Source organism: Myotis nattereri (assembly GCF_964212035.1).
Source record: "Myotis nattereri genome assembly, chromosome: 9".
NCBI classification, from domain to species: Eukaryota; Metazoa; Chordata; class Mammalia; order Chiroptera; family Vespertilionidae; genus Myotis; species Myotis nattereri.
In genome coordinates this window covers 56321071-56348066 of record NC_138084.1, presented here as the reverse complement: position 1 = coordinate 56348066, position 26996 = coordinate 56321071, and the positions used below count along the sequence as shown (strand labels likewise).

At 38.4% G+C, this 26996-nt stretch overlaps 1 protein-coding gene across 1 annotated transcript in view; it reads left to right on the top strand.

The window, feature by feature from the left end:
• Nucleotides 1-2901: 2901 nt before the first annotated feature.
• The window catches only part of GRM5 (glutamate metabotropic receptor 5), a 417272-nt gene continuing 393177 nt past the window's right edge, over nt 2902-26996 (top strand). Inside the window, exon 1 of the mRNA XM_081100132.1 lies at nt 2902-3571. Coding sequence (XP_080956258.1) covers nt 2914-3571 — 658 coding nt within the window. The 5' untranslated portion in view covers nt 2902-2913. The remainder of the gene's footprint in view (nt 3572-26996) is intronic.

The window sequence follows — 26996 nt, the reverse complement described above, 5'->3', positions numbered from 1 at the left end:
CCACTGATCCCGGTGCTGAGAGGCATATTACCCTTTTACTATATCGGATAGGGGCCTGGTGGACGGGTGGGGGCCGGCTGGTTTGTCCTGAAGGGTGTCCTGGATCAGGGTGGGGGTCCCCACTGGGGTGCCTGGCCAGCTTGGGTGAGGGGATGATGGCTGTTTGCAGCTGGTCACACACCCTTCAGGGTGGGGGTCCCCACTGGGGTGCCTGGTCAGTGTGGGTGAGGGGCTGAGGGCTGTTATCAGGCTGGCGGGTGACTGAAGCTCCCAACTGCTCCTTTTTCTCTTTTTTTAATTTTATTCTGGGCCAGCTTTAGCTCTGGCTCCAGCTCTGAGGCCTCTGCTGCTGAAAGCAGGTGTCTTGTTTGTTTGGGTTCTATAATTGAAACAGTGTTTCAACTCCAGCTCTGAGATCCCAGCTGGTTTTGGAAGCAGGTTTCTGGGGTTTTGTTTAGCCTCTATATTTGTAACAATGTTTTAAACTGCAAGCTCAGAGGCTGGCAAGGCAGGCGGGGAACACTGGAGTCCTCCGTCACTGAAGCAAGCAAACCTCATGTTAGCTTCAGGCTGCCTGACTGCCAGCCACCATCTTGGCTGGCAGTTAATTTGCATATCTCGCTGATTAGCCAATGGGAAGGGTAGCGGATGTACGCTAATTACCATGTTTCTCTTTTATTAGATAGGATATATGTCTCAATATATAGGAGTTGCTTAAAATAGCTCCAATAAATAAAATGCATGGTACTGATATTTTAGTTTCATCAGTTTGATAGGCAATTTCTGGTGTCTCATATCACTTTGATGCTTCTACATAATAAAAATGAGCCCTATTTTGTTATTGAATTTGCTCACTAATATTCTGGATTTACTGATAAATTATAATTTCTTTTTCTTTAGATTTTTCTTTTTGTCTTCAGTAATTCACATGATCATGAAAATTAGTATTGGTCCTAGGTCTTTGGTCTAAGCAGAATGAAGGGAAAGCTTGAGAATATTCAGATAATTTCCAAATGAAAAAAAAATAACATTTTCTCCTAAATATTGCCAAAAACCTAGTTATTCTGGAACATCTAGTTATTTGAGGTGTTTTTAAATTTTATTTTAATGTTTGGCACTATACAGAGGGAGCCTTTCTCTGTTGCCATAGGAAACAGTAGAAGAAACGATGAAAATGAGGGTGAGAGTGATTAGAAATGTGGTTCAGATTATACACATTTTGCATCTGGGCTAGAATTTTTGCAGATCTGACGAGTTTTGGAAACTATTAGTACTCCTGAAGAACCATGGTAGTTGCTTGAATTCCTGAAGAAACATCACCTATCTTTGAAAGGCGGTGCTTAGGGAGTTAGTCACTTTAAAACAATTTGAGATCCTTGGTTGGCAGAGATGACAAGATACAAAATAAGTCTCGCATACAATCCTTTAAATAACCCAAATCACTAACTTGTCAGTTCCCTTTTACAAATGATGCTAGAATTTTCTGTAGGCAACTTGGCAAAATTTGTTCTTCTCTGGAGTTTATACTGAAATAATGACAATCTTCATAGCTATAATGAGTTTCTACTTGGAAGGATAGTTCAAATATGCATTCTCCCAGCCCACTGAGTCTTCCTGATGTGGATTTGTTTTTGCCTGGATCAGAGATAGAGGACTGATTACTGGGAATTTTATTACAAGATTCTGTAATTACTTAGAAGACTCTGGAGAACCAAGAAGATTGACAGATAGTTTTATGTTCCTCACTACCTAGCCATAGAATGCCCTTGGAAATTTACTAATAGAAAAGGCCATGTCTTAAATATGTGCAGCCCTATTCAATATATAAAACATTTGCATGGTTGATATCATGCTGATTCCCATAGGACTGCCTAGCACATATTATCCCCATTTTTTCAGATGAGGAAATTCAGGTACTGAGAGAGAGAGGTTAAACAATTTACTAATACTTCCTGATAGTAGAACTGGAATCTTAACCTGAATATTTTTCCAAAAATTGGTGCTCATGTCACTATGCTTGCTGCCGATATGTGGGACATTTTACTCTGTGATACCCCAAACCTCTTCCTTCTCTCCTGTAGAACATTTAACTTGGAAATACCCACAGTTGTCTTTGTTCTATCATGTATGAAAATTAGACACCACACTTATTTTATTAGAAAGATTATTTAACTTGCTTTACGTTACACTTGAAGAAGGGGTATGTAGGCTTTCTTTAAGTAACTTTATCTTTATAATTGTATAATTAATGCATGCTCAATGCTGAAAATTTGAAAAGAAAAAAAAAAGCATTTCTAAAACAACAAATACCACTACCCAGCCATCAGCAATGTTTAATTTTGGGGGTTCATACTCCCTAAGGTTTTCTGTCCATAGCGTAGTTTTGCTTTTATGATGCTTTCTCTCACCCCCAAGTGAGAACATGGTTCAGCTTGCTACACATATGGTTTAGTTTCCTATACTTCAGATGAATAAATGAAAAAAATGTTAATCTAAGCAAAGAAGGATCAAGAACCTATATCAGTTGCCTCATCACATCACAAAATTCACAAAGGAGACAAAGGACAGTCAGAAAGATTTTTATATTCCCTTTTACTTTCAAGTTATTTACATCATCAAAGACTCCTCTCTTTCCCCAATAGCATAGACCATCAGAGCTTTCCAAACTAGTGGCATTTACGCTATTAATACCTGTTCTATTTTTTCCCCCAGGTTTTGAAGATCATGATCACATGGATTCATCTAACTAAACGGTACCTGGGGACATGGTGGTCCTTTAGAGAGCACATCTAAATCACTGGCTAATTTCTTGGTTTGCCACTCAGCGTAGGACATTGTTTGATTCTCTCTATCAGAACTCTCCTACGTTTTCCCCACCATGCTGTCTTTATTAGCTTGAACTCCTTTCCTAAAATGGTCCTACTGTTGATCTTGTCAGTGCTGCTTTTGAAAGAAGATGTCCGTGGGAGTGCACAGTCTAGCGAGAGGAGGGTGGTGGCTCACATGCCAGGTGACATCATTATTGGAGCTCTGTTTTCTGTCCACCACCAGCCCACCGTGGACAAAGTTCATGAGAGGAAGTGTGGGGCAGTCCGCGAACAGTATGGCATTCAGAGAGTGGAAGCCATGCTGCACACCCTGGAAAGGATCAACGCAGACCCCACACTCCTGCCCAACATCACACTGGGCTGTGAGATAAGGGATTCCTGCTGGCACTCGGCTGTGGCCCTAGAACAGAGCATTGAGTTCATCAGGGACTCCCTCATTTCTTCGGAAGAAGAAGAAGGTTTGGTGCGCTGTGTGGATGGCTCTTCCTCCTTCCGCTCCAAGAAGCCCATAGTAGGGGTCATTGGGCCCGGCTCCAGTTCTGTGGCCATTCAGGTCCAGAACTTGCTCCAGCTTTTCAACATACCTCAGATTGCTTACTCGGCAACAAGCATGGATCTGAGTGACAAGACTCTGTTCAAGTACTTCATGAGGGTTGTGCCTTCAGATGCCCAGCAGGCTCGGGCCATGGTGGACATAGTGAAGAGGTACAACTGGACCTATGTGTCAGCTGTACACACAGAAGGTACGTTTTCTTTACTTTCATGAAGTATGTGCTCTCAGGCGCTCAGCAGCTTCCCAGTTAAGATGTCAGGTTTTGGAAGGTGAAAATATTCTTAACTGCTTGGGATCTTTTGAGTTGCCCCATTCTATATCATTAATAAAGAAGGAACTGGGATGGCATATGTATAGAGTGACAAAAATCTAAGATAAAGGAATGGTCACGTGGCCATTTGGCTAAATAGAATTTTTTTTGGATTATGTATTGCATTATTTGCATTTCTGCTCTAATACTGCTAGAGATTTTTAAGTTTTTTAGCTCTTCATTGAACATCTCATATTTTTAACATTTTAAAGGTGTTCAACTGCGTATTATTTATGATAAAAAGAGATATGTGGACCCCAGGTGTGGGGGATCCACATAAATACACATAAGGAGTGAAGGCAGCCAGTTCTGGCCCAGGTATAATGTAGTAGGAAAAATACCAAACAGCTTAATCTTACAACCACTTTTTCAACTGAGTAGATCATTAAATGTGAAATGGAGATACATGTGAATTAGTTTTATCTTTGTATACAGCATACTTAGAAAATGTAAAATTTTAATAATTTAGTTTTAAATTGCTTCTATATGCTCAAAGTTTAGTGGAAAAGGAAAATATGACAGGCTTTATAACAGTTAATAATACTATTAGACCTTTTATTGTATATTGTGTTTTTAAAATGCTTTTGTGTACATTATTTGTTAGTTCTTACCCAAGCCTGTTTAGGATGGTTTGGGTTTGACCTGCAGAGTTTAAGGAACCCAAATGGTGAGACTCACTTATTATGCAACTTTCCATCTAGGACAGTGGTGCTCAACCTTCCTAATGCCGCGACCCTTTAATACAGTTCCTCATGTTGTGGTGACCCCCAATTTCATTGTCACAAATTGAACATAATTAAAGCATAGTGATTAATCACAAAAACAATATGTAATTATATTTGTGTTTTCCAATGGTCTTAGGCGACCCCTGTGAAAGGGTCGCTCAACCCCCAAAGGGGTTGTGACACACAGGTTGAGAACCTCTGATTTAGGGGAATATACTACACACACTATAGAAGGCCAAAAACAGGTTCAAAATACTTTTTATATCTTCTTCAATCATTGTGAGGGTTTAGATTTTAAAATCCTGCAATAGCACTATCAGTGTGGTCCAAACAATCTAAACTTATAAAATGTGGGGTTGCATTATTGAGAAATTAATGAAAGAACCAAAGAAATATTAGTACAGAGCTTGGGAGCCAAGCACCAAGTAGATATAGCAAACTTATCATCAAGTGGCATAATATGGGTTTCACTGAATAGCCACTCATTAATATTCAGAATGGCATAAACATAAATTGGGCTTCTATATTGATTGAGATTTCTATGCCTCTGGAAATTTTCATGTATAAATTTATAGTTAACTTACAGAGAATGTTAATGTATAGAGATTTTGAGCAATGTTTAGGTGATTGAAGTAGGAGACCTTTGATTTTTTGTGTGCAATGATGAGATTTTTGTTATAAAATCACTATTTCACTTGATTCTCACAACAAGTAGTTATACAAATAATCCAGATATTTTATTCCTGTTTTATTTTTAATATACATTTATATTTTATTATTGATGTATTATAGATGCCCCCCATTCCCACCCTCATTGCCCCCTCCACCCAGTCCTTACCCCACCCCAGGCCTTCACTACACTACTGTCTGTGTCCGTGGGCTATGCATGTAAGTATATAAGTTTTTTAGTTAATCTCTTCCCACCCACCCCCATTTTAAAGTACGAATATTTTAAGAGTTCAAATAATTCATCTAATAAATACCTAATAGCAATATCAGAGCCAGAGGTAAGGCTGATAGCTACTGACTCATAGTTCAATGACCTATTATAATTTAGCAGGATCTAATGGAATCACACTCTCAGGATATATTTCTACAACACATATTTATTAAGCACAAATAAATGAAAGGCCCTCTGGTAGTTCTTATAAGGATAGCCCTTTGCTGTATACATCACTATCTTAGATGGGCATGCAGTCTGGCAAAGGAGATGATTCAAGATGACAAGGAGTTAAAATATTTCTAAAGTAAATTGAATGAGAGCAAAAATCACATTCTACTCTGTAGTGATGGGGGCCATGGTGGAAATCTTAGAGAAGGAAATGCAATTTGACAGTTGCATTTTAACAGGAAGAACACTGACAATTGGTGAAAATTAAGAAGGGATGGATTTTCAGCAAAGAGCATGAGAAAATATGGGAAGGTAAGAAAGTAAAATAATGTTTTTTTTGGGAAAAACAAGGATAAAGGTATGTTTTGGTTTGCTTCAAAAAAATCAAGATTTTTTTAGGAACTTCCCTCTAGATTCCAAAGAGTAGGGCCATTCCATAGATGGTCGCTATGTGGGAGATGCTTATCCAATATTGTCTTAAAAAAGAAACTTATCATCATGACTACTGGCTCTTACTAATTTAAACTGTTTTTGTTTTGTTTTTTAACTAAAATGTATACCAGCAGCAATCCAATAAAATAAATAAATCATGATGCATCCAATGTATTATTAGATATCGATTAAAATTAATGAAGCATTCTATTGTGAGATTATAATTATCCCCAAGATTATTTCAGGTGAAAAAAGTGAGGGGAAGTTCTATGTGTTTGGTATGTTACTTGAATTTATAAAAACCATTTGATTGGATATTCATAGAATTTCTCTTAGAGCAGAGCACAGCTGATAACAATGGCTCCTTCTGGGGAGGAAATCTAAGTGGTTAGGGGATAGGGTGGAATAACTGAAACCAACTTTTCTTATATAACTTTTACATGTAAATATTTAAAGCTACATGTTACACGCATAAACCATGTATTATAACAGAACAATTAAAGGAAAGCAGGGTTTTTGTTTTGTTTTGTTTTTGTGGGCATAAAGTAAGACAAAAATATTCTATTGCCAAATTTAGGCAAATTCAATTATTTAATTATTTAAATAGGCCAATAGAAATTGTGTTGTCCAGTTCTGGCAAACTGTTTGGATGATACCACCAGGATTCAGGAGAGAACAAATTTTGAATGTGAACTTCTAAAGATTGGAAGAAATTCTCTTTGGTTTATCATTTTATGTAGTTTAGTGAAGAAGCATTTATATTCCTTTGATTGTAATCAAGTGCACATCTGGATAATGAGGTTATATACTGTTCCTTCTTACGGTTTATCAGAGTAGGAGCAGTGTGGTAGGAAGGTTCACAAGGTAAAACTCCTCCAGGATGAGAAAAGAGCTGGAGTAACAAGATACAACTCTGTTTGGTACTGTTAGAGCTTCTAGGTGATGCCTTGTTTTCTGTTGTTTGGCCCTTCAGGAAGTCAGTCCCTACTTGAGCCTTTTTCTGGTTGAATTGGAGTAATCCTATCTAGCCCTTGAGCACTCAGTCTGTATTCCAAATTTATTCCTACATCCTTATAATGATCCTTTGCTCAGTGGATATTCCTCTTTCTTCAAGAATATAGACAATTACAAATGCTTTCACTTAAGGCATTGAGGTCTATGAAAAGATGTCCCATTTAAAAAACAAACACATTTTATCCCCCAAATTACCCATTTTATACTGAGACATGTCAGTACCTTGTCACTCAGTCCTCTTGTTAGCTATCACAAGATGTTTTTTTGGAGAACAGATATGCTATTACAGAATATCAGAAGAGAACAAAAGGTGACTTTGGTTTCAGCTTCAAGGTTAATCTGTTACACTTGCTTTTCCCTTGATTTATGATTTTTTTTAGGATAAAGGACTGTGCATTTACTGTGGCTTATTGTATTATGCAGAAATTGTTCCTAGGTGTTTTAGGCAAAGAGATTAATAGTATGAAAAGAAAAACAAAACAAAAAAGAAGGAAAAAAAATTAAGGGCAGACAACATTAGCTCTTGAACTATATGGAGCAAAGGAACAGGCAATGACTCATTTTTATTTATTTTTTACTCCTTTAAAGGAGTCAGTCAGTCTACCCTGTCTTTGCTATAAGAAGATTTAAGGGATTCTTTGCTTTAGTACTTTTGCAAACCTTGGTACATGTGCCCATTAATGCCCAAGATCAGTGGTGCTCACCTACTTAGAGGTGGGCAGATGGACTGTTTTGGCTTTGATGACTTCCATTAATGATCCCCTTTGCTTTGTAACTTGATAGTTCCCTTCCACTCTCATGCCACACTGCTCTGTGACTGCCTCAGTCAATAGAATTTGGCAGAAGTGAGGACTCCCTAGTCTGTCTGTCTGGGAGCCCTGTCCTCACCATGTGAAGGAAAAGAGCACCCAGGTTTTCTACACGAGACCATTTTAGGCCACCTGACCTCAACTATGTGAGAGCACCCAACGCAGAGCAGCACAACTGCCTTCCTCTCTCACAGTTATTTGCAGTCACACAAGAAAGCCCAGCTGAAACTGTGAATACTACCCAGCTAACCATACAGTTATGAGCAACAGTAATAGCTTCAGTATAAACATATTCATACCAGTACAAAATTCATTTAAATGTTAGTCCTCCCCCCCAAATGGGATACTGCTACAATGTTTAAACCTCAAAAAGTTTTTAAAATATATTGACATACATTAATGGTCTCGATACTTAAATGTGAAATAAGATGAATAAATGCTGTGGGCAAAAAGAAAATTTTAAAATGCTTCACTCATACTTTTGTAACTAGAGATTTGCTAATTCCCTAAAGCCCGAATGGTTTGAATAGTCACACACTTGTATATATTCCATTATTCCCCTTGATCTAGCTTAATTTTAGGGAGAAAAGTAACTACAGATTGTATTTTATACACAAAACCGTGAATATTATACTTTACAGGTGACATACAGGATTTTCACACCACAGTTGTTTGCTGACTTGAGTTGAAACTTCACTGAACATCCCCAAAGCCTATCAGAGTGCCTAGCACATAATAAGCACTCAAAGACTATTTGCGGAATGGGTGAATTTGTGTTAAAATAGTACCTAGCTCACTGTTTATGAACATATAGCATGTGGATAAGTAGCACACACTTATAAGTTTTCACAGAAAACTTATTTCTTTAGAAAAATGAGGTGCCAAAATGCCTCCCTTGATTAATTGCAAAATGCTATTCACACCCCATTCCATTTTTTGTTTGCACTGGTTCTTGAATTTATTATTTCCACCTAATGATAATGGAATGCTAATTCGCTCTAGCCAACAAATATGTCAGTGATGCTCTTGGAGGGAAAGTGTACCAATAAGTTGTACTGGTAATGTGACAATCATTAAAACATGGTCTTCAGCCTAACCTACATATTGTAATGTTGTGCCACTTGTAGGTTATGATATCATTTTCCATCAAATATTTTAAAATGTGATAGCAATCTGGCTTTGGTTGTAAGACCGTCAATATGATTCATAGTCCAACTTCTAAAAAAGTTGCATTTAACTTCTTAAAAAATGGAAATATATATCCCCCATCACACCTTTTCTGTTGTGGTTATATCAAAACAACAATTTAGGTTGGAAAGACCAGAAATGTCATTATGGGCTCTACTGAGTACTTTTTAAAAAGATTTTATTTTCTTTCTCCAGAGGTTAAGTAGTGCTGAGAGTTGAGGTGAATTTTGAGATGATCATGCTGATAATTCAGACACATAGACTACTGGTAGCTTTTAGAATGTTAACACTGGAAGGGTTTTAGATGAGCATTTAATCGAACCCCTTTATCTTACAGTTGAGAAAACAAAGTCAGGACAAGTAACTTGGCCTTACTTGTGCATAATTCTTTACAGACTTGGGTCTTAGAACTCAAGATTACTGTCCAGAATTTTGTTTATGCATAATCGTTGAAGATAATTACTGAAGTTCTTTATTTTTGCCATTGCATGACCTCTCCATTCTATTGCTGGACTCCTTTTCCCTTCATCTGAATGATGCCAATCTGCTGAAGCTCTTAATGCTCATTTTAAATAGCAGCAGGGACCACAAATGGCTTGGTTCATGTAAAAATTAGCTTTGAGAAATAGTATGATCCCTTTGTTCTTGACCTGTAAATTTGATGAAGTACTTCTTTGCCTGGGTCATATTAAGATTTGAAGAAACTTTGAAATATTTTTCTTTGCTTTATAAACATCCTAAAAACATTAGACCCATAAATCTTCATAAGTGTGGATTGATTAGATAATTATATTGGTTACCACTGACAAAACAATACGTAAAAGCCAGAAGATGCAATGACTTTTAGGTAGATTCTTCATTACATTAGATCATAGATCCATAATTCTGGAGATTCAGTGACAAATGTAATAATGAAGAAGCAATTTTTCATATTCATGTCATTGTCAAACTGCATCGCCAGTAGTGAAGGGAAAAAGAGGTAGTCCTGGGAAGAGTGTTCAGAGGGGTCCTACTTCTTATCTTCCGGATAGAAGATAGCCCCTCAGAGTTATTATTGTCTCAGGAAACAAAAATGGGATTCACTGACATACCTAGCTGTGGCCAGGGCAAGATCTTCCCTCTATTTTCAGTGTTTTGTTTGTTTGTTTTTTAATATAAGTTCTGGCTTGGCCTCTGACTCCCCTATAAAATACTCCTGCTTGAGGTAAAATAACATCCTGTTATTTTCTCAGGTACATTTTCTCAGGTACCATTGCTGTCCATTCACTGCTGAAAATACTAGAATTTTCCCCCAAATATTCCATCCCTGGGATAACTATATTAGAAGAAACTTTTTTTTTTTTCCAGAGGATGCCACTATACCGCTCCCCCAACACACACAAATAAATACCTGGGATTATGTGCATATGTGAGCACTATAGTTCTAATTAATCCAATGCTTCTTTCAGTGTGAAGATAATCTCTGAGTGAGTATTCCTGTTAGGTGTTTGGTACCTATCTATTTTATGGTTGGGAGCAGAACAAATAGTATATTCTCCTTTAGTCTCTTTTATTCCGATCTCACAGAGATAACATTATTGTCTGAGCTTTAGAGTTTGCATATTCAAAAGGTCTATTCCTTCTATTTACTAAAGAACTGGTCTTGTGATTCAATTCCTCAGTCATCATACCTTATTAGCCGCTAGGTTTATAAGGTGTAGTAATGAGTAACAGATGTTGCTTCTGATTGAGGAAAGCTGAGGAATGGGAGGGCATAGTGTGAAGTCTTTATATTCCAATGCAAAACAATTTTTGCACAGCAAACTCTACTGATTACACAGGAAGCAAGCACAGAAGGAAAAAACCAAGATCCACAAAACTCTAAAAAGAGGATCTTTTTACTTCCTTCTTTCTCTTTCTCGCTCTCTCATTTTATTTGCTATATTTTCCTCATCTCTTTAGTTACAAAACATTTTTATATTTGATAGGCTGTTTAATAAGTCTGATCAAGAGTAATAGTCTTCTCATTATACCAGTAATTTTAAAGTAGTTTGAAAAAAGATGAAGATTACATTAATGATATCTTGGAGGTGAAAAAATAGTTAAAAGAACAAATTTGACTAAAGTAAATATCACTGACATCAAAGTTTTCCTATGTAACTCTGAGAAAGTCACTTCAACGCCTTCCTTCACCTGTCATATGAAAGGGGCTAGAAAGGATGTTCTTGGAGATCCCTTCTATGCCACCTGCTCTTCACAGGCTTCCACAGACCACACCTGGCCTGGATGAAACATTGGGCATCACATTTAAAATAAGATAAATAAATAAGGAGAGTCACCAAAATTGTTATGTGACTTGAAACCATGTCTTCAAAGAATAAAGCTAGCAGAGAGGAGACCAGACACAGCAGGGCACTGACCACTATTTTGAGGTATTTGGAAAATTCATATGGAGAGGAACTGGATTCACTCTAGAAGGCCAGGAGCATGACAAAGAGCTAATTCCTGAAATGCCAGAGTAACCAATTGTGGTTCAACTTTTTCAAAAGGATATTTTTGCTAATTAATAGGACTGTTCAATGAAGGAAATAATGATCAGTTTTCTGTAACTCCTGTGCACAAACCCGAAATGGACAACCCGTTAGGGTTGCCGAAGGAGGAACACATGAGGTCAAAAGGGATAAAGAATTATGAATATATTAGGTCATCTGGTAAACCAAATGGTCTGAGCCCCCAAATGGTGCCAGCACCCAGGGATAGGGAGCCAGAGCTTTTAAAGGACTCTAGGTGGGCTTTATTCTGGGTGGAAAATTCTCTGGGTGGGTCCAGAGGGGAAAAGATAGTGGTTTTAACAAGTAGAATGTGGTCTTAGGAAGTGAAATGTAGTTTAAGGGAAAGGGAATGTCAGTTGTGAAGTGGTCTAAAGGTCAGTTCTTAGGGGGGAGGGTGTTGGTTCAATTATTTGATCAGGCCTAACACAACCACTTAGAGGGGATATGGAAAAGGAACTTAAGCCGTAACTGGTTTGGCTCAGTGGATAGAGCGTCGGCCTGCGGACTGAAAGGTCCCAGGTTCGATTCCAGTCAAGGGCATGTACCTTGGTTGCGGGCACATCCCCAGTAGGAGATGTGCAGGAGGCAGCTGATCGATGTTTCTCTCTCATCGATGTTTCTAACTCTCTATTTCTCGCCCTTCCTCTCTGTAAAAAATCAATATTATATATATATATATATATATTAAAAAAAGAAAAGAAAATGAACTTAAGCTCAATAGAGGGAGGAAAGGAGTTGGACTATTGGTCTTGTTTTGGGTAATTCCAATTATTGACAACCAAATGTCATTTAACTGGGATTCTATTATTCTGTAAGTTAAAACATGGTCATACATACCATAATATTTCATGAATTTGTTAGTTGATTCATTTATTTCATAACACAGTCTGATAATGTTACATTTTATAGATTAGAGAGTAGGTATAGAAAAAGTGTTTCCCCCAGAGAACTGCAGCTGGTTAGTGACAGAACAAGGATTTGGACCTAAGGCCAACCCTTTTTAATTAAGTTCAAACCTCCTGTCTTTATATGGAGGTAGTTATGACTTGAAGAAAAACTGGAATGCACACCCATTGATTCTTTTTCCTTCCTTAGAAAACAAGCAAACACCATTTGTTTTCCCACAGAGAAAATCTTTCTCTAATATTCCCTGTGTCTTTTTATCTGGCTTTGAAAGCAGCACATTTCCTTGTTCCCATGGAAAGAATTAATTACAGAAAAAATAAAATAAATTAATGAGGACGTATGTGGCAACAAGACCTCACAGAAGACCTACAGTGAGTCTGATGATAAGTACAGACTGTACCTTGTTGTTTCTATTCAAATCTCTATTGCAGACTCCGTACTCCATCCTTCAGATGCCAATTATGGGAGGAAGTAGTATGGTACACATTTTTAAGAGCTGGAGGACATATTGTTAAATGCTGCAGCCTTATGTATGAAAAACTTCTTTGGAATTCATCAGGACTAAGAGTTATGACATCTCATTTTGGCACATTTGCAAATACTTTAGAAAGGCTTTTCAATTTAACCAAATGTTGAGGAGACTTTTTGGCAAGAGGTGTGATTGCCAGATGTGTTCATTTTGGGGGACTTTGAAACAATAGATTGTGCTGCAATGATGAATTTTATGCATCAATATTCATATAGGCACTCTCACACACACAGTCTTTCAAAAGAATAAGATTATCTACCCACTGGTTTTTCAAAAAATGCATAGTAACCCATGAGTTATTTATAAGACCAATTTAGTGGGTTGCAACCAGCAGTCAACATAGAGTAAAATGGAATAAAATATATTATAAATATCAGAGTGCATTACAGGATAGAAAGAGTAGATATTGTTTTGTAAATTTTTATTGTAGTTGCACATAGCCAGCCATATGTGCACTGTCCTATATAATAAAAGGCTAATATGAAAATCAACTGAACTGCAAAACTACCTGTTGCTATGATGTGCACTGACCACCAGGGGCCAGATGCTCAACACAGGAGCTGCCCCTGGTAGTCAGTGTTCTTCCACAGGGGGAGCAGCGGGCTCATGGCTGGAGAGCGCAGCAGTGGTGACAGGAGCCACTCCCTCCTCTGCGGCAGTCGGACTCCCCCAAGGACTCCCGGACTATGAGAGGGTGCTGGCTGGGCTGACAGAACCTCTGGAGTGCATGAATTTCGTGAACCGGGCCTCTAGTGTAAGATAACTTAGTATGCTAGTGCTTTAGCACAGTTATAAGTGGATCCCATAACTTCTCCTCCAGTTGTAGAGAAGAATTATGGTGTAGTAAAATGAGCAAAATCTGGAAAGTTCCAGAGCTAGGGTGTGTGTATGTGTGCGTATGTGTGTGTGTGTGTGTGTATGTGTGTGTGTAGGGAGAGGAAACAGAGGAGATTGGAGATAGAAAGGTATTTACTTTTATAACAAACATCTTTTGTATATAAAAGTCAGCAAAATGAATAACTTCTTTGTAAATTTCAAATTGAACATGCTAACCTTCACTAGTCAGTAACTGCAACTTGTTAATGAAACTGAGTTGTAGTACATTGAGGCATTCCATAGGCCTGAGTATAAAATGAAAGGAAATAATATGAACCTTAGGAAATAAAACATTAGATTGAAAACTAACTGATGCTCTCTTAAAATTGTTATAGATAAAATAATAACAATGATAGTAGTAATAATTATTTTAGTCAAGTATTTACTGTGATATCAGAAATTATCAGATTTTTTCTGTTCTATAAAGTAATATTAAAATATATATTTTGGTGCTATTATTAGTATAATAGTGGCCCAGTGCACAAAATTCATGCAGGGGGGGGGGGGCGGTTCGCTCAGCCCAGCCTGCACCCTCTCCAATCGGGGACCTCTTGGGGGATGTCCAACTGCCGGTATAGTTGGAAGTCGGACATCCCTCTCATAATCTGGTACCGCTGGCTCCTAACTGCTCACCTGCTTGCCTGTCTGATTGCCCCTAACTGCCCTCCTCTGCTGGCCTGATCTTGCACCCAACTACCCTTCCCTGCCAACCTGATCTCACCCCAAACTGCCCTCCCCTGCTGGCCTGGTCACCCCCAGTGACCCTCCTCTGCCAGCCTGATCTCAACCCCAACTGCCCTCCCCTGCTGGCCTGATTTCACCCCCAACTGCCCTCCCCTGCAAGCCTGGTTGCCCCCAACTGCCTCTGCCTTGGCCCCTACCACTATGGCTTTGTCCAGAAGGTAGTCGGACGTCCATAAGATAGCTGGTTGATCCGGTCTAATTAGTACATTACCCTTTAATTAGTATGGATAAATTATATAGGATAGGATTGCTTAAATAGGAGGTGGGAGCCTTTTTCAGCAGGAGGAGATGCTCTTGGCAGACAAAAATACATAATCCCTATATCTGGACTGATAATTAGCCATATGCACTATACTGCCAAACTGGTCATTAAAATATTGAACCACTTTCTTACACCTTACACAAAATAACTGTTGCCCTTAAAACCCCTCTTCAGCCCCCACCTTAGGTTCTGCCTTCACAGTTCACCCAGATTACATTCTGATTGGTTGGTTTCTATGCTAGTCAGCGTCAGAAGCTCTGCCTCCTAGTCAGCCATTGGCTCCTGGCACTTCACCCAGATTTGGTTCTGATTGGTCATTTTCTATGTGAGTCAGCATCAAAAGCTCCCCCTCCTAGGCAGTCATTGGCTTCTCGCTGTTCACCCAGATTTGGTTCTGATTGGTCTGGTTCTATGCCATTCGGCGTCAAAAGCTTCACCTCCTAGGCAGCCATTGGCTCATTGCAGTTCAGCCAGATTTGGTTCTGATTGGTCAGTTTCTATGCCAGTCAGCGTCTCTGGGCCTATCTCTGGGCATGATCAGAGAGGCAGGGATGATCAACAGCCACCCCAGGCTGCTGGCCAGCTGGCTGAACTGCTGATCTTTCAGAGAGAGAGAAGCAGAGTCTGCTGATCAGCCCCGCCTCTCTCTCCTGGAGAGGTCAGCAGTTCAGCCCGCTCACCAGTCCCTGCCCACAAGAGCCTGTTGAGCATGCAGCCTGGCATTAGGTTGAGCCTTCAGTCGTTTGGGACGTTATGGACCCTGGATTTTTATATATTAGGATAATTGTTAATATTATCTGAAAGTCAGTCTTACCCACAGCTAAAATAAAAAGTAGATATAATATAAAGCAAAAATAATATGTCTGTGTTCCTTTTCTCAAAGACTCTAAGAATAGAACTATTTGCACCTTTGACAATTCAAAAAATTTTCATCATATTCTCTTGGTTATATAACTTCTTTTCAGAAGCCATATATCTGCTTTGCATGAGATTGGGTTAGGATTCCAAGCCTTGAGTCTCCCTCTAATGAGGGTAGAGAGCCATTAATTCTTTAAGAATGTATTATTGCATTGCCATATGATAGATTTTTATTTTTTAGATAAGCTGAATATAAAAGTTAAGATATTTAAGCATCCTTTGAGTTTAATTTCAACTTCATGGAATTTGAAAAAAAATTAAATTACAAATGAAGCTTGTATTTAATATGTTTTATTAAAGTAAACAGAGAAAAGACTGTAAAACTGTATTAAGACACTAAAAAAATAACACTCCATCTGGTTATTTTATTTGTAATCAAACTTAATTTGATTGCTTTTAATTCCCAAACTAGTACACTCATCTCTCATTATACAAACATAATTAGTTCTCCTTTTTTGTTCAGAGGAAGTAAAAATACATAGAGCATTAATTTCTACTATGTTTAATGTTAAAACCTAAGTTTTATTAAGTAATACTAAAGAATTAAGCTGGCAATAATAATTATTTGGATTTGTATACACACACACAAAATGCAAAACAAAACAAAACAAAACAAATTAGTTGAGTTTGATGGTACTTTTATTTGCCAACTTGCGTGAAGTTATAAAGATAACTAAAAATTTATGGAAATATTTTGAGAGAATTTTTCTGCACAAAATAAATAATACATTTTTGACAAAGTTCAATCTATTTCAGTAGAGTTACATATAGTATGTAAAAGCACATCTCATCGAGCTTGAGGTCTATGTGATGTTACAACAAAGGAATTAATTTATTCACTAATTTGGAAATACTTATTGAGAATATATTCTGTACTAGCTAGCCTCTGTGGTACATACTGTGAAGAAAGGGAGATGGAAGCACTGGCCAGTCCGTCTTTTTGCAGATATACACCAAACCATGCCTCATATTAATATCAAGTTTACCCTCATAGAAAGAATATGGTTTTGTGGAAAAAGAAACTCATAAAATGACACAGTATGACAAAGGATAACTGTATTAAGAAACTAGATTGGAAGAAAGAAGTCTTTATTAAGCATAATTTGGAAAATTATAGAGCTTAAATATTTTTTTGATAAGAAAACTTTCTTCACTTACTAGTCCTCACCAAACAGTACTAGTGATACGTGATCTCAGAAGCAGGATATTACATGGCTAAGGTGAAGAGGGATCGGTATTTATTGGAAGTAAAAAGAAAAGGAAAACAGTAACGTATTGTCATTTTGCTTAGCACAGTGTGATTCTGTACTTGCCTACCACTAATATTCTGGGATGGCAGGGAGCCATGTAGAACCACAGGTGACCTACTTATGCTTTTGTTTATACTATTCAGTGTCTTCTGATCTAGTGTGAAGTTAATAAGTATTGTTCCATCCAAGATAGGAAGTCTGAGATAGATGCCATTAATAGTATTGTTTTAAAATAAAAAGCTAAGATTTAAATCTCCCTCATTAATGGCTATAGCAGACAACCTCAAACAATAAATATAAAAGGCATAACGAAAACATTGTCCAGCTTGCTTAACAAAATTGATCTCATTTCTTTTTATGAATTTTAGACCTCTGATAATTATGTAATTATGTGGAATGCTAGAAAAACTTAAAAACTTTTAATCCTGTCTAATCATACTACATTTTTCCTGGCACAAATTTAACATTATTTAGTGATATTACTCAATTTCAAACTTATTTCTGATTTTGATGTTTCTTAGTATCTGCCTTTCTTAAATTCTCAACCTTCTTGTTCCCTGGGTCCTTTCTGAGTCTTAAACCCTCCTTTCAAGTTCTTTTGAATAATCAATAGGATTAATGGTTGTACTGAATTGGTTTCACTTTTCTGAAAAGCGCCCTTGAAGGAAGCTGTGCTATATTGTGACTAAGGTGACTAGTAATTTGGGTTTGTTTGAGGCAGGACCTTTCTCTTCTAGCCTCAAAGCCTGTGCCATGCCTTTGATTTTACCTTCACTCCGTCAGTAGAAGGCAAATTATTGCGTGTTGATGAGAGGCTTAAAGAGGCTGAGGAGAGTATAACACACATGAGCAATAGGAAAAAAAGAATATCATTTAGAAACACAAAGAAGAAAAATATGCTTTTATATTTTTAATATACTAAAGACTTCATGAGTGGACTTTTAGGAATTGTACACATTTCCTAATCAAAGAAACTGAAATAAGTCTTAACCATTCCTGAAAAAGAACAGAAACGGGCTGAAGTGATTGAACTTCAATATGGAAAACTTTACTTCTGATCCAGTTAGAGGGTCGAAGAATTTGATTTTGAGGTCAGTGGCAAGAGCATTAATTTTGGAATGATACTGGAGATGATACTCCATTTCCCACCTTGGGATGACCTTGGGCAGTTCACTTAACCTTTCTGAATACACAGATCCTCATTCACAACATGACAAATAGCTGTATCTGCACTCTCTGCACTGATGCTTTGCTATGATGAGTAATCAGTTAGTGCACTTTTTAAATCTAATGTTGGCTGGTACATTAATTAATTAAATATTAAGTTAACTCCCACTGTGTGCCAAAAGCTATCTGCTTAGGCTAGGGTTTTGCAAAATCCTGAGTATAGTACTGTGAAAATAAAAATACTAATAAGAGATTTTTCATTAATGATGTCTCTCTCACAATAAAAAACATGAGATTTTTGCCCTGGCTGGCTGGTTTTGCTCTGTGGTTAGAGAGTCAGCCCTTCGACCAAGGTGTCACATACCTTGATTGTGGGCTTCATTCCCATCCTGGTGACAAGTGCTTAGGAAGCAACCAGTTGATATGTCTCTTTCACATTGATGTTTCTCATTCTTTCTTTCTCCACCTCTCTCTCTCTCTCTCTCTCTCTCTCTCTCTCTCTCTCTCTCTCTCTCTCTGTCTCTCTCTCTCTCTTTCACCCTCCCTCCCTCCCACTTTCCTTTCACTCTTTCTAAATATCAATGGAAAAATATCCTTGGTAAGGGTTATACACACACACACACACACACACACACACACACACGTAAGATTTTGATTGCCGGATGTGGTTGGAGGAAAATGTTGAACCCGTTTTCTAACATTGTGCCCATTTCTCATAGTATTTAACAAATATTGATAAAATGTAAGGTCTGGAAGTGACCTGACAGTTATAGCACTGGGTGTACTGAATAGTTGTTAAGAAAGAGCTCAGACATTAAGTGCAGACCTGGATTCAAATCCAAGCCCTGTCACTGTCTGCTGTAGACAGCGAGGCAAGTTTTCTAAGCCTCAATTACATCGTTTTAGAAAAGGTGTGATTAGAAAAAGTTGAAAATAGAAAGCAAAGTAACAGCAGCCAAATTTTTTTAAACACTTATTATATGTTAGGTATTATACTAAATCCATGATCACAGCTACCTAATGAGACAAAACTATTCATAAATTCATGTCCATATCAGGTACTGAGCTCACAAATTATTGTCAGCCACAAATATAGATCCAGTCAAAGTGTAATCAGTTGAACAGAAGTACAAGTTTTCCTGGCAACCAGGAACACCAATGGAGGTATTCCCTTCAGAGCAGTTTTATTCATATTCCTTTTACTCATATTTCCCAACTCCACACATACTCACATCACAGGATGTAGAAGGGAAAATGGAAGCATACAAAAAAATAAATCATTCTAGATTACATTTTCACTACATGTGGTTTTTAGCTTTCAGTTTCTCCTGCCAACATCTTATATATTTCTGGCTAAAGAAAGACATCAAGAAGAGAGAAGTTAACCTTTCTTGGTGGAAGACTTGTCTAATCATGATATAGAACTGATTTCATAGCTTGTCATTTGAGATGGTCATCTGTAGGACAGCCAGTACTGGTTACTGGGGAATCTACTATAATGTGGGAATGGACCAACAGTATGGAGGATAATTTATAAGCAGAGTGTTAGGGCCCAATATTAGGTTACAAGGCTTGATCCATAAATTTCAAGCTGATAAGCCAGGCTGTTAGATTTGTTCTTTCCAGTTATACAAACAACAATTGAAAGTGTGTCATTAAAAAGTTGAACAAAGGAGAACACATTGTTTTTCCAATATTGTTGACCCTAATATATTGGAACAGAATACAAATATTTTCTGTTACTTTGATTTTGAGATCTTTGAGCTGAAAGAGTGATATGGTGATATGAGGGCACATGCCTCTGGCATTTAGTGTTTAGTAAGGTCTACATCAACTGAAAAACAGAAATCTATTATTTGGAACAATGAAGTTAAAAATTAATTTACTTATGAAATAGGCTGCCTCATTAATTAGTAGAGCACCATAATTATCTGTGAAATGAGAATTCTGAAATCAAAGACAGGCTGGGGATATTTTATAGTAGTGATGGTGTGGTTGGGGGCTCATTCAGCATACCCTTCTCAGTGTCTCTATCATGGCAGGTCTAGCTGCCTGAGGCTTTATTTGTATGTTTCAATATCATTGTATGAGTTGGATAACCTTAAGATTAAGATTGATATTTGAAAATTTATTATGGGACCGACCATAACCCTAAAGAGCATCAAGGAACTGATGAAACCAATATGCTGGTCAAGGAAAGACCCTGATGTGTCAGGTTAGTCTGTGTTACCAGAGAATTTTTAATGACCCCAGTGGCTCTTAATTCCAATTTCATAGCAATCATTCTGTTTCTTTAACATTATAGGATGAGTCTGGGAAGTAGAAGGAAAAAAGGCACAAGAGGAGCCCTGATGTATAAAATGGAAAGCAGAGAAATATGAAAGGGACACCATTTTTCCTGGTTATGTAGTATGAACCTTGTTCACATTTATGCCAATATTCTGCATCTACCCACACAGTGAACACACACAGAGACTCCACATACCCCTTATATCTATTTTGTTCATGACCCATAACAGAGCAGAGTGGGCAGTGATACCACCCTGGCAGAACATACATTGCTATTTGGGAGATGTAACTGGAAACATTCATGTGAAGAATTGCTTGGGCATGGGTCAGAAACACACATTCTTGGGCCCTACCCCAGATGGAGGGAAAAAGAAACTTCAAGAGGGAAGGCCAGCAATCTTCACTGTAAGCATTCTGATTTAGGCTAATGTTTGAGAAGTACTGAATTAAGTTGCTGGGAATTTCATTTTAAATATAACTCCTGAAAAGCAGTTGCTCCTATATTTTTATTTTTAAATCTAGACCCAGTTAAAATACACCTCCTCCTCCCACCCTCCTGGAGCCTCATCATAAGTAAGGGGTCATCTTGGCATACTGAAAGCATTTGTTACTACACTTGGGGACCTTTTGAGGTACTGTCTTGTATTGCAGTTCTACTTAAACTCATTGTATCTCTCTGGCCAGACAAATAAGGAAAAAGACTTTGCCTTACTCTCTTGTTTAAACATGTTGCCTACCTCCTAGCTTGTGATGGATCATATTTAGATAGTTGGTGAATGGTGACTATAGGTAGGGGTGGGTGATGTCTGGCCCTGTGGGCCGTAGAAGGCCCACAAAATCATTTGATCTGGTTCTGCCCAGGCATTAGGGGTGAGTTAATTAAATGTTTGACCACATACAGCAGGCTAATATCTACGTTGATAATTTTATATGGCCTGAGAATGATATTATAAATATCCAAATGGCTCTTGGCAGAAAAAAAGGTTCCTCACCCTTGCATAGAGTAAGGATTCTATAATATCAAGATACTTAAAATTTTGGTTAGCTTGTGCAATGTACATTGAATCTTATAGGCCATGAGAACCAGCTTTCACAGGAATAGAAAGAAAAATCATGAAGTGAGCACCTACGGGGGACCAAGCACATATTCATTTAAAGTCGTTTATATGGAATACCTGCTGCAAATCAGGCCTTGCAGGGAACACTGGGAAAAATTCAAGATGACATCTACCCTTAAAAACATACAGCCTATCCTTACTCATATGTCTCATGAGTCTTCTCAATACCACCCCATTTATTTCAGGCCACACCCAAACTAAATCAAACCCTTGAGACACTATCTACCATATTACCCTCTTTCATTTTCTTAAGAACATTTATCATTATCTCAAAATCTCATGTGTTTTTGTTGTTCTACTGCCCCTCCCACAACTCGATCAGAGTCAGCTTTGCCCAATATCACAGCTGTATCCCCAAATGCCTAAGAGACCCTGGTACATAACACCTACTCATTACATGTTTTTGAATGAATGAATGACTTCTAGGATAAACAACACTGTGAGAAAGACATAAATCCCATCACAGACAATGAAACAAAGGTGCTGAGAATTTAAAGGTAATGCTTAAAAGATAAAAAAAAAAAGCCTAGAATTCAAGCTAAATTCTTTCCAATTCTAAAGCTTGTATTCCTTAGCTACACTGGCTATATCCATGTGATGTTTCCCCTTGAGTGTTTGTCTCTCATTTTTCAAGCCTACACAGGAATTTGGGCTGCAGTTCTCAGTACAGATTGCTTGCGCTTGAAAACTGTCTGCACAAAATGGTAGGGAGCTTTGAAATTAAGTACTTCTATGAATTAAAATACCTAGGAATGCCACAAGCTTGCATAGAACTAGCTCTCCCAACAGTTTTGGTATCTGCAGCCCTAGCTTGTGGAAGCTTCCTGGAACTGAATCAGGGAAGCAGAAAGATGGGATTAAGGAAGCAGTTAGCCAATATATTGCCAGTCCAGTGAACTGACAGCAGGAAACTTGGCCATGGGTTGCTTTTAAAGAGGCCTGGGCAGGTGATTGGGTGACCTTCTTTGTTGTGATAATTCCTCCCTATTTTCTGAACATGTCTCTTTCTCTTTATGATATTGAGGGAAGCAGAAGGCGTTTCACTTGTTTTTTGTTTTGTTTTGTTTTGCCAGAACTGCAAATATCCACTGAATCTCATTCATTTTAGTTCTTTTATAATATAGACACTTAAATCCGACCTTTTCTTATTAGTTTCAAAATATTGAGTATCGGATTATTCTAAGAACAAATTCATTTTTTTTCTATGGACTAATGAGGTTGTATCAAAATAATGATGACATGGAACTTAGATAGTGAAAGAAGGCAATTCTTTCTTCCTAGGGGCTCTCACGGGGCTTTGGAAAGGAAATGGGGTTCAGTAGGAAGAATATCCTAAAACTGAATTCTAGTTCTGCCACCATCAGAAAGAGCTTAGCCTCACTAAGCCTTAATTTTCTTTTTCTGCCAAACGGGATTCATCATGATTACATGGCAAGGATATTTGAGAATTAAGTGAGGTAATGATTGGGAAGGCCCTTGGACAGTGCTTGGCACATAGTAACGCCTGCAAAACGGTGTGTTGGACTTATTATTTTAACATAGGCTACGTGATGAATGAGCTCCCAGTTGAAATGGATTAGTAATTAATCAAAAACTAGACTGGAGCCTTGGAGCTGGAATTGATGTTGCCTACAGTTCTGTGTCTAAACCTGTAGGCCATGTAATCTTGAGGTCTTTAAGGAGACTACCTACCAGTCCAACTGAGAAAAGGTCACCATGGCCATACTTTGCTTTAGTTTTACTCCTATAGCTAATAGCATTATAGTTAGATTTTTCTAACCGCTAACACTTACTTGTGGAGAGCGGCTATAGAGTTTAGACAGGTTCAAGCCTTGGACTAATGAGAGGGTGCGATCATCTCGTGGCAAAGCCACGTGCAAGTTCCAGCACAATTATAGCCAAAAGCTATAGTTGGAAGCTTGACCTTATGGTCCAAACCAGTGGTACCAGGAGGATGAGTGATGTGGGCTTGATAGAGTTCAGGTGCATGTTATTGAGTAGATTAAAAACCCGTGATAACATTGTAATCATCTTAACCACGCCCTTACTTTCCCTCTTGGAATCTGGCTGTAAAATAAAGACTCGGCTTGTAGGCCTTGGCACTGTCTCTCTAATCAGAGGGCAGTGTCCCACCTAGCCCCAGCTTTATTCTCTTGTCTGTCTTCTTTAATCCTTCACTGCCCCCCCCACCACTCCCCATCAGGTTCACCCATGGCCATGCTGGTGCGGCACACCTACTAATCCTATATAATAAAAGCCTAATATGCTAAGTGTCTGGTAGTCTATTCAACCAATCAAAGCATAGCATGCTAATGATATGCTGAGGCTGCTCAACCACTCGCTATGATGTGCATAGACCACCAGGGGGCAGACAGTTTGACTGGTTGACCAGTCACTATGACGTGCATTGACCACCAGGGAGCAGATGCTCCAACTGGTAGGTTAGCTTGCTGCTGGGGTCCGACCGATCAGGACTGAGTGAGATGGGCTGGACACACCCTGGAGCCTTCATTGGTACCTCCCCAGCTGGCCAATGCCTGCGTACCTCCCTGGTCCCAGTCATGCACCAGTGGAGTCCCTCGGCCTAGCCTGCCCCCTCTTGCAATCTGGGACCCCTCAGGGGATGTCAGAGAGTTGGTTTTGTTCCAATCCCACAGGCCAGGCCTAGGGACCCACTGATGCATGAATTTGTTCACTGGGCCTCTAGTCTTTTATAATTTCAACAGTCTAACACTAAATTCTCCTCTGGTTCACACTCTTAGTATGTTATTTTCTCCACTCACAGGAAGTATGATGATGTAGTTCAAAAACCTTTTCTACAAGTGAACATGCTCCACAATCTCTGTGGTGGTAAAAAGAATGGAATGTATTATTAAAGTTAGCTCTCTGCTCAAAATATATTTCAATCCCATAAACATGGGATTGGGATTCCTAATGCCTGGGGTTAAATTCTAGTTCTGCCACTTACCAGCTAGTATTGTCTGGAGCTTACATGGCTCTGCTATAAAGTGGGGCCAGTGATGCCCATCTCCCAGGGTTATTAAGTGGGTTACATCAAATAAGACAGTGTATATTCAACACCTCAAAAGTGAGAAATTAGCAATTGTTAATGCTTTTGCTTACCTCCTTCCACAAATCTTGCACAGCTGCTGGATACCCTTATCCCTGCCCAGATTTAGCACTGATGAGATTATGAGGCATATCCTAAGCTTGCAGCAGCTGCAACCCATAAAACAGCTCTCTGTGTGTTTGAAGGAAACTATACTAAGATGGGTTCCAGAATCATGTCACTTCTTTCAGGCAGTGCACTGTCTTTCATTAAATCATACGAATAGTTAAAGCAAAGGGCACCAATTCATCACCCTATTTTATAGGAGAAAAATGTCTGCAGGTTTCAGCATCATAAATAATCCTCCCATTCTGAAATTTGGGAACTAATTAAGAGGAAAGGTAATGTTTTATAAGATGGCACTTCTCTTTGCATTAATCCTATATAATAAGAAAAGGTGAAAGAGTAACTTCATGGTGGACAAACCTAATAAACACTACCTCATCAAGGTGATCAAGTTCAACATAGAAAGTCCTAAGTTCCTGGCTGGCATGGCCCAGTGGTTGAGCATCAACCTGTGAACCAAAAGGTCACAGTTCTATTCCCTGTTAGGGCTCATGTCCAGGTTGTAAGCACAACCCCAGTGTGGGATGGGCAGAAGGCAGCCAATCAACCTCTCTCTCTCTCTCTTTCTCTCTCTCTCTCTCTCCCTCCCTCTCACTTCCTCTCTGAAATCAATAGAAATATATCTTTAAAAAGTCATAAGTGATATTGACAGTATGTACCCTTGCTTGATATGATGTGATGAAAATGACACTTTCTTCAGTGTTCTCCCTCCCCAAAACATATCACCCCACTCTAACCATGAGAAAAACATCAGATGAAACCCAGTTGAAGGACATGCTACAAAATACCAGATTAATACCCCTCAAAATGTTCAAGATAATCCAAAAGAAGAAAAAGCTGAGAATCAATCAGTCTTGAGGAGCCTAAAGAGACATAACAACTATATATAATGTGGTAACCTGGATGGGACCCTAGAAAAGAAAAAGGAAACTAGGCCAAAACTAAAAAAAATCTGAGTACAGACTTCAGTTAATAACCATTTATCAATATTAGTTCATTATTTGTGACAAATGAAGCACGCTAAAGCAAGATGTTAACAATAGGCAATATTGGGTATGAAACATAGAGGGATTCTCTGTATTATCTGTGCAATAATTCTAAAACTGTTCTGAAAATTATCATTTTTATTCTTCAAAAATTAGGTCACTCCTTTAGGAAATATTTTTTTTTTAAATATGTTTTTATTGATTTTAGAGAGAGAGGAAGGGAGGGGGAGAGAGAGAGAAACATCGATGTGAGGGAGAAAACTGATCGGTTGCTTCCTGCACATGCCCTCACTGAGAATAGAACTGGTGACCTCCTGGTACATGGAATGACACTCAAACAACTGAGACACACTGGCTAGGGGAGAAATCTTCTTATGAAATCCTATAACCTGATTTCTCCCCACCAGCAGGGACTGGATTTACCTCTCCTGTCTATTCCGTATCACACTGTCTTTTGCTACAATTGTTTCACAGGGCTAAATGCCCCTAAGGACAGGGTTTTGTTCTTTTAACTCCATATTCTAGTGCTTTTCACATTGTTCAGGATACATGATATATAAGTGCTTACTAAGTGATAGAATAAATATAAAAAAATGAACAAATCGATGTTCAAATAAATAGATGAGGTTTTTTTTTTTTTTTAATGAATGAATATCTGAAGGGCCAGTAGGTGCTCTGAAGGGTGATTGTGCTGAGATGATGTTGGAGAAGAGCAGGGACTGATGAAAGCGTTGAGGACAATGGCATGTTCCTGAAATCGCATGGTTAGCTAATGGCACACTCAAGGTGACAATAGCCAGGTGCTGCCTGGTACTCTTCCAAAATGGTCTGTGTAGTCACTCAAAGTTTTAATGAGAGCTCATGAAGCTCTTTTCAATCAAATAACTTTTATACATTTGGGAAGCTTTTGTAATGGAAAGTTCAATGAATACTCTCCAAAGTACTTAGCATATAACTGGGAAATTGCAGTTAGTGCTATCTGTGTCCATGTGCTACTTACTAGCTTCAGACCAAAAAAAAAAAAAAATGAACTGATAATTGCCTGATGAAGAATAGGGTTCTGAGATATCTGCATGAGGGCAGACTCAGATCCACAAAAATTTCTGTTTGCCCATAAGTAACTATGACTATATATTACCTAAAGAATACACTTTCCAAATACTGCCGACAGACACCCATCGATTTCAGTCATGAGCAATGAGTGGCAGAGAGAAGCACAATAAAATAAACAGGCAACACATTCCCTTGGTGCTGGCACAAAGGTGATATCATGAG